The 11830-nt window shown below is 36.1% G+C and overlaps 2 protein-coding genes across 3 annotated transcripts; both read right to left on the bottom strand.

The window, feature by feature from the left end:
- Positions 1-3500: 3500 nt before the first annotated feature.
- LOC110885330 (uncharacterized protein C6C3.02c) lies at positions 3501-5904 on the bottom strand. Its single transcript, XM_022133014.2, has 5 exons — positions 5773-5904; positions 4287-4331; positions 4100-4180; positions 3842-4008; positions 3501-3743 (listed from the first exon to the last, which is right to left on the bottom strand). Exons 1-5 carry the CDS (start codon positions 5792-5794, stop codon positions 3651-3653), a joined length of 408 nt encoding a protein of 135 aa, XP_021988706.1. The 5' UTR covers positions 5795-5904; the 3' UTR covers positions 3501-3650.
- Positions 5905-7571: 1667 nt separating this feature from the next.
- Positions 7572-10578, bottom strand: LOC110885331 (GATA transcription factor 24). Of its 2 annotated transcripts, none has more exons than XM_022133016.2 (7): positions 9973-10578; positions 9449-9532; positions 9231-9364; positions 8785-8892; positions 8575-8680; positions 7966-8037; positions 7572-7906 (listed from the first exon to the last, which is right to left on the bottom strand). In XM_022133016.2, exons 1-7 carry the CDS (start codon positions 10396-10398, stop codon positions 7886-7888), a joined length of 951 nt encoding a protein of 316 aa, XP_021988708.1. In that variant the 5' UTR covers positions 10399-10578; the 3' UTR covers positions 7572-7885. The 2 variants fall into 2 exon arrangements, with proteins under 2 accessions (XP_021988708.1, XP_021988707.1); XM_022133015.2 differs by having other exon boundaries at positions 7572-7890; positions 9973-10572.
- Positions 10579-11830: the final 1252 nt, after the last annotated feature.

Raw genomic sequence — 11830 nt, 5'->3', positions numbered from 1 at the left:
TTGAAAAAATTTACACATGTTATATACATGTTTTTAAGGGTTTTGGGCAAAAAAAAATCAAAAAAGCGCCGAGTAGTTATTTTTTTAAAAAATAAACAAGTTTTGGTGTAACACATGTTACAAATATGTCAGATGAATGTAACATGTGTTACACCAAAACTTGTTTATTTTTTTAAAAAATATCTACTCGGCGTTTTTTTGATTTTTTTTGCCCAAAACCCTTAAAAACATGCATATAACATGTGTAAATTTTTTCAAAACAAAAAAACATCGGGAGCTTTGAGTTTCCCGGGTTTTCTAAATTAAAGTGGGTTTTCTATACGTCATTCCCATATATATATATATATATTCAGTTTCAAACCATGTACTCATTATTACACTTTTTTATCAAGTAGTTTGGTTAAGATGATGTAGACGCCACGTGTTAAAAAAAAGCATATAGTTTGCCAAACCAGTACTGAGACCATGTGTAGTGGGGCGTTTTTTTTTAAAAAAAATTCAAAAAAAAGCCCAAAAACGCCTCCCCTCCCATTACATAGGGCGTTATTTGGGAAATTTTTTGAAAAAATTGGACTCCAGCGTTTTATTTAAAACGCTCAAACAAACAATTGGAAGGCCAATGGAAGGTTTGACTAGCCAATCACTTTTCCCCACATGGTCTGAATATTGTTAAATGTTGTTGTTATAGGCGTTTTATTTAAAATGTCCCACTACACCACTTTTGCAATAATACCTCATGCTAACTGGGATGACACATATCAAATAATGCCCTATAATGAGGGCATTATTTTTCTTAACCACTACGGGTGATCTGATAGTCTAATGGAAGGAGTGGTAAGTGGTTAAACTCTCTCCCCTACACTTTCTTTGAATTTATTTCATCCCTGATGGTTTTTTTTTTTTTTGAAAAAGGATTACAATAAGCGCACATGTGCATGTAGTTAATACACATCTATGTATTCAGTCAAAATGCTATGAGTATCATTTAAAAAAATGTCAAAACATATTGAAATCCACATTTATTTTTAGTCAAGTTACATAATAAACAATACAAGGTTGGAAGGGTTCTTACATCAGATTATTGTCGGTTATAATTGGGTGGTAGAAGCTTTTGACTTTTGAAGAAAAGACAAGGGTTCAAATCGTGATATGGGATGTAATTTAGTATTTATTGGTGTAGTTTAGGATAGGGTTGTGCAACGGTTCAGAACCGGACCGAACCGAACTGAAACAAAACCGTTTAGTGCTAAATAAAGAACCGGAACCGAACCGTATTCTAACGGTTCCGGTTCAGTTCGGAACCAGCTTAAACATTTCTCATGTAAACGGTTCTCGCTGTACCGGTTGTCAATTAAATCCTAAAACTAACAACAAAATAAAAAAAAAAATTAAAACAATCAAACCTTTAAAACATATAACTAAGAATTGTAACATCCAAAATTCAAACCAATCAAAATAAAAGTAGCAACAATAGAATGTTTTAAACCATGAAACGAAAGTATACAATGTAAAAAACAAAAGTTAACTGAAAAACTTTTAGTTAACCATCAAAAAAACTTGAGTAAATTGTCATTTTGGTCCTTGAGGTTTGGTCACTTTTGTCATTTTAATCCAAATCTTAAACCTTTTAAATCTGGGTCTATGTGGTTTCACTTTTAATTTAGTCAAATAAAAGGTGATTTGATTTTTAGACTAAAATGACAATAAAAGTGAAACCACATGGACCTAGATCTAAAAGGTTTAAGATTTAGACTAAAATGACAAAATTTACCAAACCTCAAGGACCAAAATGACAGTTTACTCATGAATTAAGTATAATTAATTTAATTATTAGTAAACTGCTAAAATGGTCCCTGAGGTTTGGCCACGTTTGCCACTTTATTTCAAAATTCAAACCTTTTGAATTTGGGTCCCTGTGGTTTCAATTTTGTTGCCATTTTCATCCAAAAGCAAAATCTGGTCAGATTTTTAAGTTAACATCCAGCTTTTTTGTTTTTTCCTCCCTTTTAATGAAGGGCAAAATGGTCATATTTTTTAATTTGTTATAATAAAACGTTAAAAAACCATTTTGCCATTCATTAAAAGGGAGGAAAAAGACAAAAAAAAGTTGGATGTTAACTGAAAAATCTGACCAGATTTTGATTTTGGATGAAAATGACAACAAAATTGAAACCACAGGGACCCAGATTCAAAAGGTTTGAGTTTTGGACTAAAGTGGCAAAAGTGACCAAACCTGAGGGACGATTTTGGCAGTTTACTCTTTAATTATTAATATCTTATAATAAATTGAGATGGTCAATTTTGCCCCTGAAGAAAAAGACAAAATAACCAGCTTTTAATAGTCAAATAAGAGTTAATTTGATTTTTGGACTAAAATGACAATAAAGTGAAACCACATGAACCTAGATTTAAAAGATTTGAGATTTGAACTAAAATGACAAAAGTGACCAAACCTTAGGGACCAAAATGGCAGTTTACTCAAAAAACTTCATTCAAACATTATTTAAAAACTATTTTTATATTTTTTAATCTTAGAAACATTTTTTTAAATATAATATTTAAAGTTTAAATAAATTAATAGGGTTTTTGAATATAATATTTAAAGTTTAAACCCAAACCGGTTTTAACGGTTCTTTAGATGGACCCATTGGTTATAACCGGAACCGAACTGGGATCCGTTTTCTCTCATATTTAAGAACCGGGGCCGAACCCGAAATACAACAATACTGTTTGGATCTGGTGTTTTGGTTCGGTTCCCCGATTCTAGCGGTTCAAAACTGTAAACTACTCGGCCCTAATTTAGTAGGAGTAATATAACCTTTGCCATTAAAAAACTACTCGGCCCTAATTTAGTAGGAGTAATATAACCTTTGCCATTAAAAAAAATAATAAAAATAAACACCCCTCCTACTTGATGTAGTAGCTAATCCAGACCACCAACCACTAGCCCATTTTCGAAACCTGGACGTTCTCCAAGCCTTCACCAAAATCGTTACCTGGTATAGATCCTTATTTATCAATTGTTTAAAATTCTAATCTAATGGTAAGATGTGTAATTAAATAAAAGAGCAACAAGATTGATATATAGATAGTAGAGGCATTATTACTACATAACCATTCCTGCTCCCCTTATTATAATAATCTTTGTTGAACATTTTGAAACATAAGTAGGAATAAATTGGAGAGTGAAAACTCTGAATTTGGAAGGATTATTGATGAAACAAATGCTCGTTTGCATGACCTTTAATGGTCTTTTGATTACATAATCTTGTGTACAACCTTTCACCTAGCTAGATTTTGTACTTCATAATGAAAGGGCTCACTTCCATGTAATTGGGTTTTTGATTCTTTTTGTGTCGGAGATATGGATGAGACTGTGTCGTGTTATAGTTAAGAGACGAACAAATTTACCTCTACCCCGTAGGAATAGAGAAGTTGCTTCCAGTGAGACGTCCGGTTCAATCATCTAATATATAAACTACGTGAATGACAACACATGATTTTGCAGATAAGTTATTTAGCGCATTCAAAAAATAAACATGATCAAACATCCATGCCGTTATTCATCACCAAAGTGCTTTTAAGGTCAAAACTACAACTTCCAAAAATAAAAGTATCAACGAATAATATTTTCAGCAACATCACTTCACTCAAGCAACAAGACCTGAGCTCTTCCTGCAGCTAGACAGCATATCCATGTAAAACTGGCACTTGCTAATGTCACTTCCAGAGCTGTTAATGCACTGCGTCAATAACAACAAACATCATACATCAAACACATGTTTCATAAATCATTTTAGTAAAGGAACACACGTGCATACAAAGAGATAAAGAGACATACATCTTGGAACGCCTTGTAGTGCATGCCACAAGCGTCAGAATTAGAGCTGGCTGTCGCAGCAGGTTCTGGAGCAGCAGCGGGAACAGTTTCATGACGAATTGTACGAGGACCCATTACAGCATCCACAGCCCTGTGAGCAACAGCACTCCCACCGCCAAATGCCATGCCTATAAAGAACAAAAAACATAACAATATAAGAGAAATGCAACATGCACAAACAGAATGATGTCGGGACAACAAAAGTATATGTAGATGTACCTTCGGCTATGGTTGAACCAATGCTACCGAGCACTGATCCACCACTGCTCGGGGCAGGGACAGGAGGGGGTGCTTGTTTGACTGCAGAACAAAATTCTAACATATTAGACGGGACAGATGCATGCAAATCTTAACAATACACAGTGATCATAAACAATAAGATATATAAACAAGTACAATACATTACCTGGTGCTGGAGCGCTGCGTGCTGGACGAGCACGAGCTGGCCTTCCTGCAGTTTAAAAATTAAAGCATTTAAACATAACAGATTAACATCCACAATAGAAATCAATTTTGATGTAAACCAGATAGGCAAATTGAATAAAAGAAATAAAAATATAACAATGAAGTGTGTTTGCATGATTTGTGAAAAGTTAGTGGACCCCATGCTCTAATCCCTCACGCCTCACACATACAATAACGCCTACCTGTAACGGTGTGCAGGGCGTTAGGTGGATGACATGGCTTGGGCGTTATTCAGCTACATATAGTCTTAGTATTACAATAACTATGTGCAAGCCATAGTTTTTAATAGCGAATAGCGACAAGGGACCTATATGCTACATAGCCAATAACGACAAATAGTGACCGCTTATTTTATAAATAGTGATACACTAGAAAAAGAATTTTGAAAATTTTTATATGTATATTATATCAAAATACCTTGGTATATATATGCTATTTTACATGTATATTTAACAAAAACCTATAAATCCAGCTATTTTATAGCTGTATCTAATTGCTGTTTACATAAAAAAAAAAACCTAACTGTCGCTATTCACGCTATTGATCGCTATGACCCAGATAGCGACACTTGGTCACCTCGCTACATAGCGCGCTTTAGCGGTCGCTATAGCCGCTATTGTCAACTAAGGTGCAAGCCCAAAAGCATAGGTGATAGGTCCCATAAAGTAAGCACACATAATACCAATTACAATTGCATAAGCCAGATATAACAGATACAATCAAAACTCAGAAACCTAACAAGACAACAACAAGCAAGAACATAACAAGACACATGCACAAAGCAATGCAATAAATTAATCTTCAGCTAAATGACCCAAATAATGATTTTTATTGCACACTGAATAGTGACCTACATGTAACTGTTTTAAGCTTAAAAACTGCTCTGTTAACCTTAAAAACCAACTTCATTCGCCACAAATAAGAAATTGGCGACATTAAAAAGAACCAAACGTTAACTTATTATTATATAACAACGTATAGAAACAAAATACACCGAGCATTCACATTGGAATCCCTATATCATTACCAACCTGAAAAGTTTAAGGTATTTATGAACTTATACACTCAAAAAAAAATACTATACAAAAGAATAAACAAATTTTGTGACTGGCTACAAGTAAAGAAACAGAAAAAATACAATACAAAAGAATAAGCAAATATTATTTATTTAAACAGAAACAATTTTATGAATAAAAACATTTTTATTTTGTTAAATTATAGATATAAAAATAACCAGACAAATCTCCCATAATTCGTACAAAATCAAGATCACGATTCCCTAACCCTAACAATTAAACGAAGGGAGAAAACCCTAGAAATAGAAATGCAACGTGACGTAGATCTGTCTGTATCTTCCTCAAACAAACAATCATAGATGTAAAAGATTAAACATTGAACAGTTAGTAATCGTTGAGTTTAATTCTTACCACCGGAGCTTTTGCGAGGCATGATGATGATGATGAATTCTAGAGAGAGTAGACAGAGAACAAATTATATGAATATGAATAGAAGATTTACGATCAAATTACGCTGCTATTTATAAGGAAACGTGTGGCTATAAATAGTTGTACGTTACGTTTTCTGAGTTGTACATGGTGGTGTGATGACTTGGCAAATACGATTGATTTGTTCTTCTTGAAGCGTCTAATTTTGTATTTTATTTTCCCCTTCCCCAAGAATCTCATTCTAGTTTATTTTTCTTTATTTTTGGAAAGGTTACTTAAAGGGTCGAACGGACATAAAGAAACAAAAACATGTTCATTTATGTTTGTGAACTCTTTGTTTAGATAGTATACGGACAAACATAAAGAAACACGAATATGTTCATTTTCTTAAAGAACGAACATAAACAAAAAAATGTGTTCGATTATATGTTCGTGTTCGGTTAAAACTAAATGAGCAAACACGACCATGCTCGCATTCACATTCGTTCAGTTCGTTTACAAGCCTTCATAATCTAATAACCTAATGGTCCAGAGTAAACTATATTAGCAATTTAAGAACGCTTTTAACTTTTATTTTCATTGCCAGCGCCAGCTCCTACAACGTCATTTCCATCGTCAACAAGCTCCAAGACATGTTCTCTCTGCTTGGAAGTTTTTTTTACTATTGAGCTCCCTCTTGTAGCGGTTGTTGATAGCCAGAGCAGTGCTTGAAGCTCTTGGTGGTCGTGACTTCTTTCTGAAAGGATCAGATATCTACACTCGCCGCTCTCTTTTCCGCTTCTTCAACCGGAGCGAAAGCTCAACGGTACAGATGACGAATATGTAATGTGTAAAGAAAGATATTCATTTACTTCTTACAAAAACATATGTATACATGTTTGAATAAATGTTATAATACCTCACAAACAAATTCTCTTGCTAATCTATGATTTACTAGCATTTAAAATTTGCTTCAAATAATACATGATTTGCTGCTTGTATGGGTTGATAATCTCCACTCACCAACCACATCCTTTATACAACTTGATCATTTTTATTGAAGTTGTTCGTTAGAAAGATGTTGGCGTGTGTAATTTAAAATATCGATTTTTAATGAGTGATGTCATTCATTTATCCTTCTCTTGAATGTATCTTCAGTGTTCAATGGTGATCATTTCCCCCAGTGTACCTGAAATCACCCTCATCGATCTATTGGTATAACCAAAGTTCCTGTCGGTGACCAGCCGTCTTGACTTAAAGCTCACATTAGGACAGTGATAACGTCATACATCGTTTAATACTAGTTGTCACACCAGCACATTCTAACATTGCCAACTCGGATGCATTTCAGATCGCTAGAAATGCAGATCCTGAGGGTAGGCTCTGATGTCATATATAACCGATTTTATTAATCGAGTCTTATCTCTTTTGCTCGACTTCTTTTCTTCTTGTGCCTTCAGGTTACCCAACATTCATATGTTTGTATGCCTATCGACATAAACTCGTAGCAGATTGATTTCTCAAGAATTGCTATACCTCATTTGGCCCGCCTTCTTTACAGATTTTGGTGCAATATATTCAACCAATGCCAGCAGCCGCATGACCTATCTTCTTTAGATTCATTACCGCGTTTAATCATACAAACACAGAGTTGCGCAATGTCTGTATTGACAAGTTATACAGCTAAGAAAACAGCTTGAACTACCTCGCTCGTATAAACATTCGAGCTGACGGTAGATCGCTCGAAAAAAAAATCATCCTTGATTTTCATGTGAATTGACATTTTTTATGTTCACTTCCGATTTGTTACCACTGTGAATAGATCAGAAATAGAGTAGAACTGTTCAAAACATACAGAAACGAAGAAACTCACAATCCGAAAAGTAAATTATAATCTCTTGATAATTTAGCAATGCGACCTCAAGACATGAACAGATATATCTACAATCTTTGTAACAACTAATGTGAGTTTGTTTATGAATGCAACATCTTCCCTTATTTCTCTTCAAATATAGCCTCACCAACCTACCTTTCAGGTGCCACAGCTGAACCGTCTCCATTAGAGGCCATTATCATAGCATTCACATTTACAGCATCTGTCTCATTTGCTTCCACGTCACTCTGACAAGAAACCCACCTGGCATCAACATTATTTTCATTTCAAATATAAACGGGAGTGTGTGTTTGTGTGCGTACCTGCTCTATAGACTTTCCAGTAGGGTCTGGAGCTCCTGATGCTGAAACCTTGTTAAGGTCTCGTAGAACTCCCTGCATGCACACAAGTCAATGGCAATATTCAGAACGAGAATGTCGAATAATCGTTCATAAGAAACAAAAATAACCAACTTCTGGGAGTAAAATGCCATTTTCGTCCCTGAGGTTTGGCTACTTTTGTGACTTTCGTCCAAAGGCTTGCTTTTTCACATCTAGATCCAAAAGGTTTAAAATCTTGCCATTTTCATCCAACTCGTTAACTCCATCCATTTTCTAACGTTAAGTTAGGGGTACTTTCGTCTTTTTAGACATTTTTTGTGATGATTAAAGGGTTTGGGTGGAAAGAAAGTCAACAAAGATGGATCTTTATTTCATATAGTTTTTTATTTTAATAAAAAAATGTCTAGAAAGACAGAAATGCCCTTCAATTAACGGAGAAAAATAGATGGAGTTAACGAGTTGGATGAAAATGGCAAGATTTCAAACCTTTTGGATGCATATGCGGAAAAACAAACCTTTGGATGAAAGTCACAAAAGTGGCCAAACCTCAGGGATGAAAATGGCATTTTACTCCAACTTCTGGATACAAACCTTGTTGGCCCATTTGAGTCCGCATGCATTGCACAATGTTCTCGGGCCAGAAGGCCCACGACGCATCATTGGAGTAGCCTTTGAGCTGATTCCACAGTGTCTACATCTGCAAATATGTAAACACAAGCAATTTGAGTGAAATACTGGCTAAAAAGACCATAATATGATTCAAAGGATAATAAAAAGGACACAACAGTAACGAAAACCGACATTGTTTCTTCATCCTGGGCAGGACCGCCGTTCCAATCTGAAGTAGCTGTACCTGCTTCATCAGAGACTGCCTTGGATGATGTAAACTGACCCTTCTTCCGCTGCATTCTGTAGTGCAAATACCAATCAGAAACCAAAGTCAAACATGTCAACAATGTTACACATGTGTATAGGCTATAGCATGAATACAGATAGAACGTGAACGCATTACAAGCAAAATGACATTAAAAGCAAAAATGAATATATGTATGCATAATACACAGAAGAGTGCATATGCTTATAGCATGAAACTAGATAGAACATATTGACATGTAATATGTAGTAATTTGGCAAATCAGCAATTATTATGACCAAAGAAGCAATGAAAACCAACTTGAAAACACCAAGAAAGATGTAAATCACAGAAAGCAAGTAAATAATCTCAAAAGCTCTAGCATCTGTAATACCTAAGAGCAACTTCCTTCCGCACGCTATAACGGATTTTCTTATCAAAGCATCTTTCTTTTCGCTTTTCTCTGAACCGACTCAATGAAGCAGCCCGTTGTGGTTGACTTGATCTTGCAGGGAATTCAGTCAAACCCTACACATTTACATAAAAAAACTCAATAAACCTAATTTAAACAAGAATTCCAGTATCCAAACTAACAGTTTTCCATACTCATACCCTGTGGTTTTGAGGAGGCATCCCCAAAGTCGGAGCACCAGTTGGTACCTCATACCCACCCAATAGCAACAACACAGCTTGCACCTGCAAAATCCCCAAAATTATATAATTTCCATCAATTAGCAACAAATCAAGAAACTTTACCCAATTAGGTCAATAACCAGTGTTGTAAAAATCGTTAGGCACTAGTCGGCCAGTGAGGTACTAACTAGTGATTAGTCAGTATGTAATTTTTCAAACTTACATATACAAACACATCGATATGAATATAATACCTCAAAGTCAACATAGCATAGTTCAAACGTATTAAACTTAAACATAACAAATCAAGTACTTAAAAATTAAAAAATTAACATACTAGTTCAAATACTTCAAAACAATAAATATCGATTATCGGTCCGACTAGGTGAAATTTAATTGGTGAACGACGATTAATCCCGATTTTTACAACACTATAACAACTAATGCACAATGAAGAAACAAAACCCTAACTCCCGAACAAAGAAACTGCGAAAAGCTTTCACCTTTTCGGGCGAAACAGCATCAAAAACATAAACTTCCCCTTGAAACGACAGTGTAAGCTGATCAACACCAGCAGCAGCTCCACCACCAGCACTAACCGGATGCATCTCAGCATCCGGAACATACAAGGGGTGAATTTCAGCATCCGTAACCCTCATATCCTCCATTCCACCTTCCTGCAAACCATGATGCTGCTGCTGATTATTATGATGATGAGGATCGTAACGGATCTGGCTAGGGTTATCTATGGACTCTTCAGCACCACCTGCAACATCATCGTCTTCTTGAACAACCACATCGTTGTTATTGTGGTGTTGATGATGTTGATGTTGATGATGGTGGTGGTGGTGGTGGAGATTAGCTGGTTGTAGGTTTACGGATTCGTAGATTGATGAATGATGGTGGTTGTTCGTGTTGGTTTCCGACATTCTTCAATTGCATGAAGCAGAAGGTGAAATTGAATATGATTTTGAGGTGAATTGAAGCGAATGATTTGTATGTTTTTAGAAAGGGGGAAAAAGCAAGTTTTTGGAGCCCTAGTTTTAGCAGATGAGGATTTCACAATTTTGGACTTTGATTGAAAATGTGATGCACGCGCTCCATATGCTTCATCACTTGTACCACATGCATTTCTTCTTGCAAGGGTGGGGTGTGGTTTAAAGCAACTGTCCTAGGGCTTTATAGTGCCACGTCATAGCCACATCAGCGCCATGTTACATAGGGACTTTAAAGTCACCCTCTTTGATTTACATGCAATGGTTTAAAGCCCCCTATTAAACAAAATACAAAAAAAAATAAAGAGAAAAAAAATTGATTGGCTGAAAATAATGGACCCCACCAGCCCTCCCTTTAACGCTTGTTACTGGGTTGACGGAGGATCAATGGCGCCCCCATTTGACGAGCAGGGGATGGGTAGAGGCGCTAAGAAGCACAAACAACGCAGAGGTGGCCAGTGACGATATACCATACGGTAACCTGAGGGTGAGAATATAATAATCCTATAATCAATCCTCTACTAATTTAATGGCACATAGGGATAGGTAGGGAATTATTGTATGCTAAAGCATACCACCTCTATAGGACATGATATATAATGTGGAAGGGGCGCTTGACATCACATAAAAATTCCATTATATTTCATTCGTTATACTTACAATACCAATCACATTCTAAAGTAAATATCACACCTAATCATATTTTTTTAACGGCAAGGAACAACGTACCAACCACCGTGACACGGGACACTGTAGCCAAGGTCGACTACTTGACCGCCGCCAGCCCCTTGGCTCTCCCAGATACGCGGAAACCCGACCTCCACCGGCCTAAAAGCACGATGGTGGAAAAATCGGTAAAATCTCACCTTCCATCCAAGACGAACCGGCGCCACCCGTATTCGTCCTTCACCTGGATGTCGTAGAAAATAATGGGGAGAGTGGGAGTCGAACCTGAGTCACAAGGAACACCAAGTCTTTCCCCAACCACTCCATCCCTACATCATTAGTACACCTAATCATAATTTAACACCTTAACATCAAAAGTCTAATCCACACACCATCACCAACATGATTACATGAAGTGTATCGTGGGAAACACCATCACCAAGTGATACACCCCGCTTGCGACGGTGTATCACACCATCACACGCACTGATGATGGTGTATCACGCGGCGACCCGAGTGACTTAAGGTGGTAGACGTGATGGTATACCTTTTGTACAGAGGTATATGTTAGTTTTTAAAATGTTATATGATTGTATACATTATGATGGATTGATGCAAAGGTTATTAGGCATGAAAGGGGTGTAAATGAGTCGAACCGCTAGTAAGGTATTTGATATTAGTTCGTTAAAAAATTGAATCG

This window comes from Helianthus annuus, chromosome 10, assembly GCF_002127325.2.
Source record: "Helianthus annuus cultivar XRQ/B chromosome 10, HanXRQr2.0-SUNRISE, whole genome shotgun sequence".
Lineage (NCBI taxonomy): Eukaryota > Viridiplantae > Streptophyta > Magnoliopsida > Asterales > Asteraceae > Helianthus > Helianthus annuus.
The sequence above is the reverse complement of the archived record's forward strand: the minus strand, read 5'-3'. Positions and strand labels throughout refer to the sequence as shown.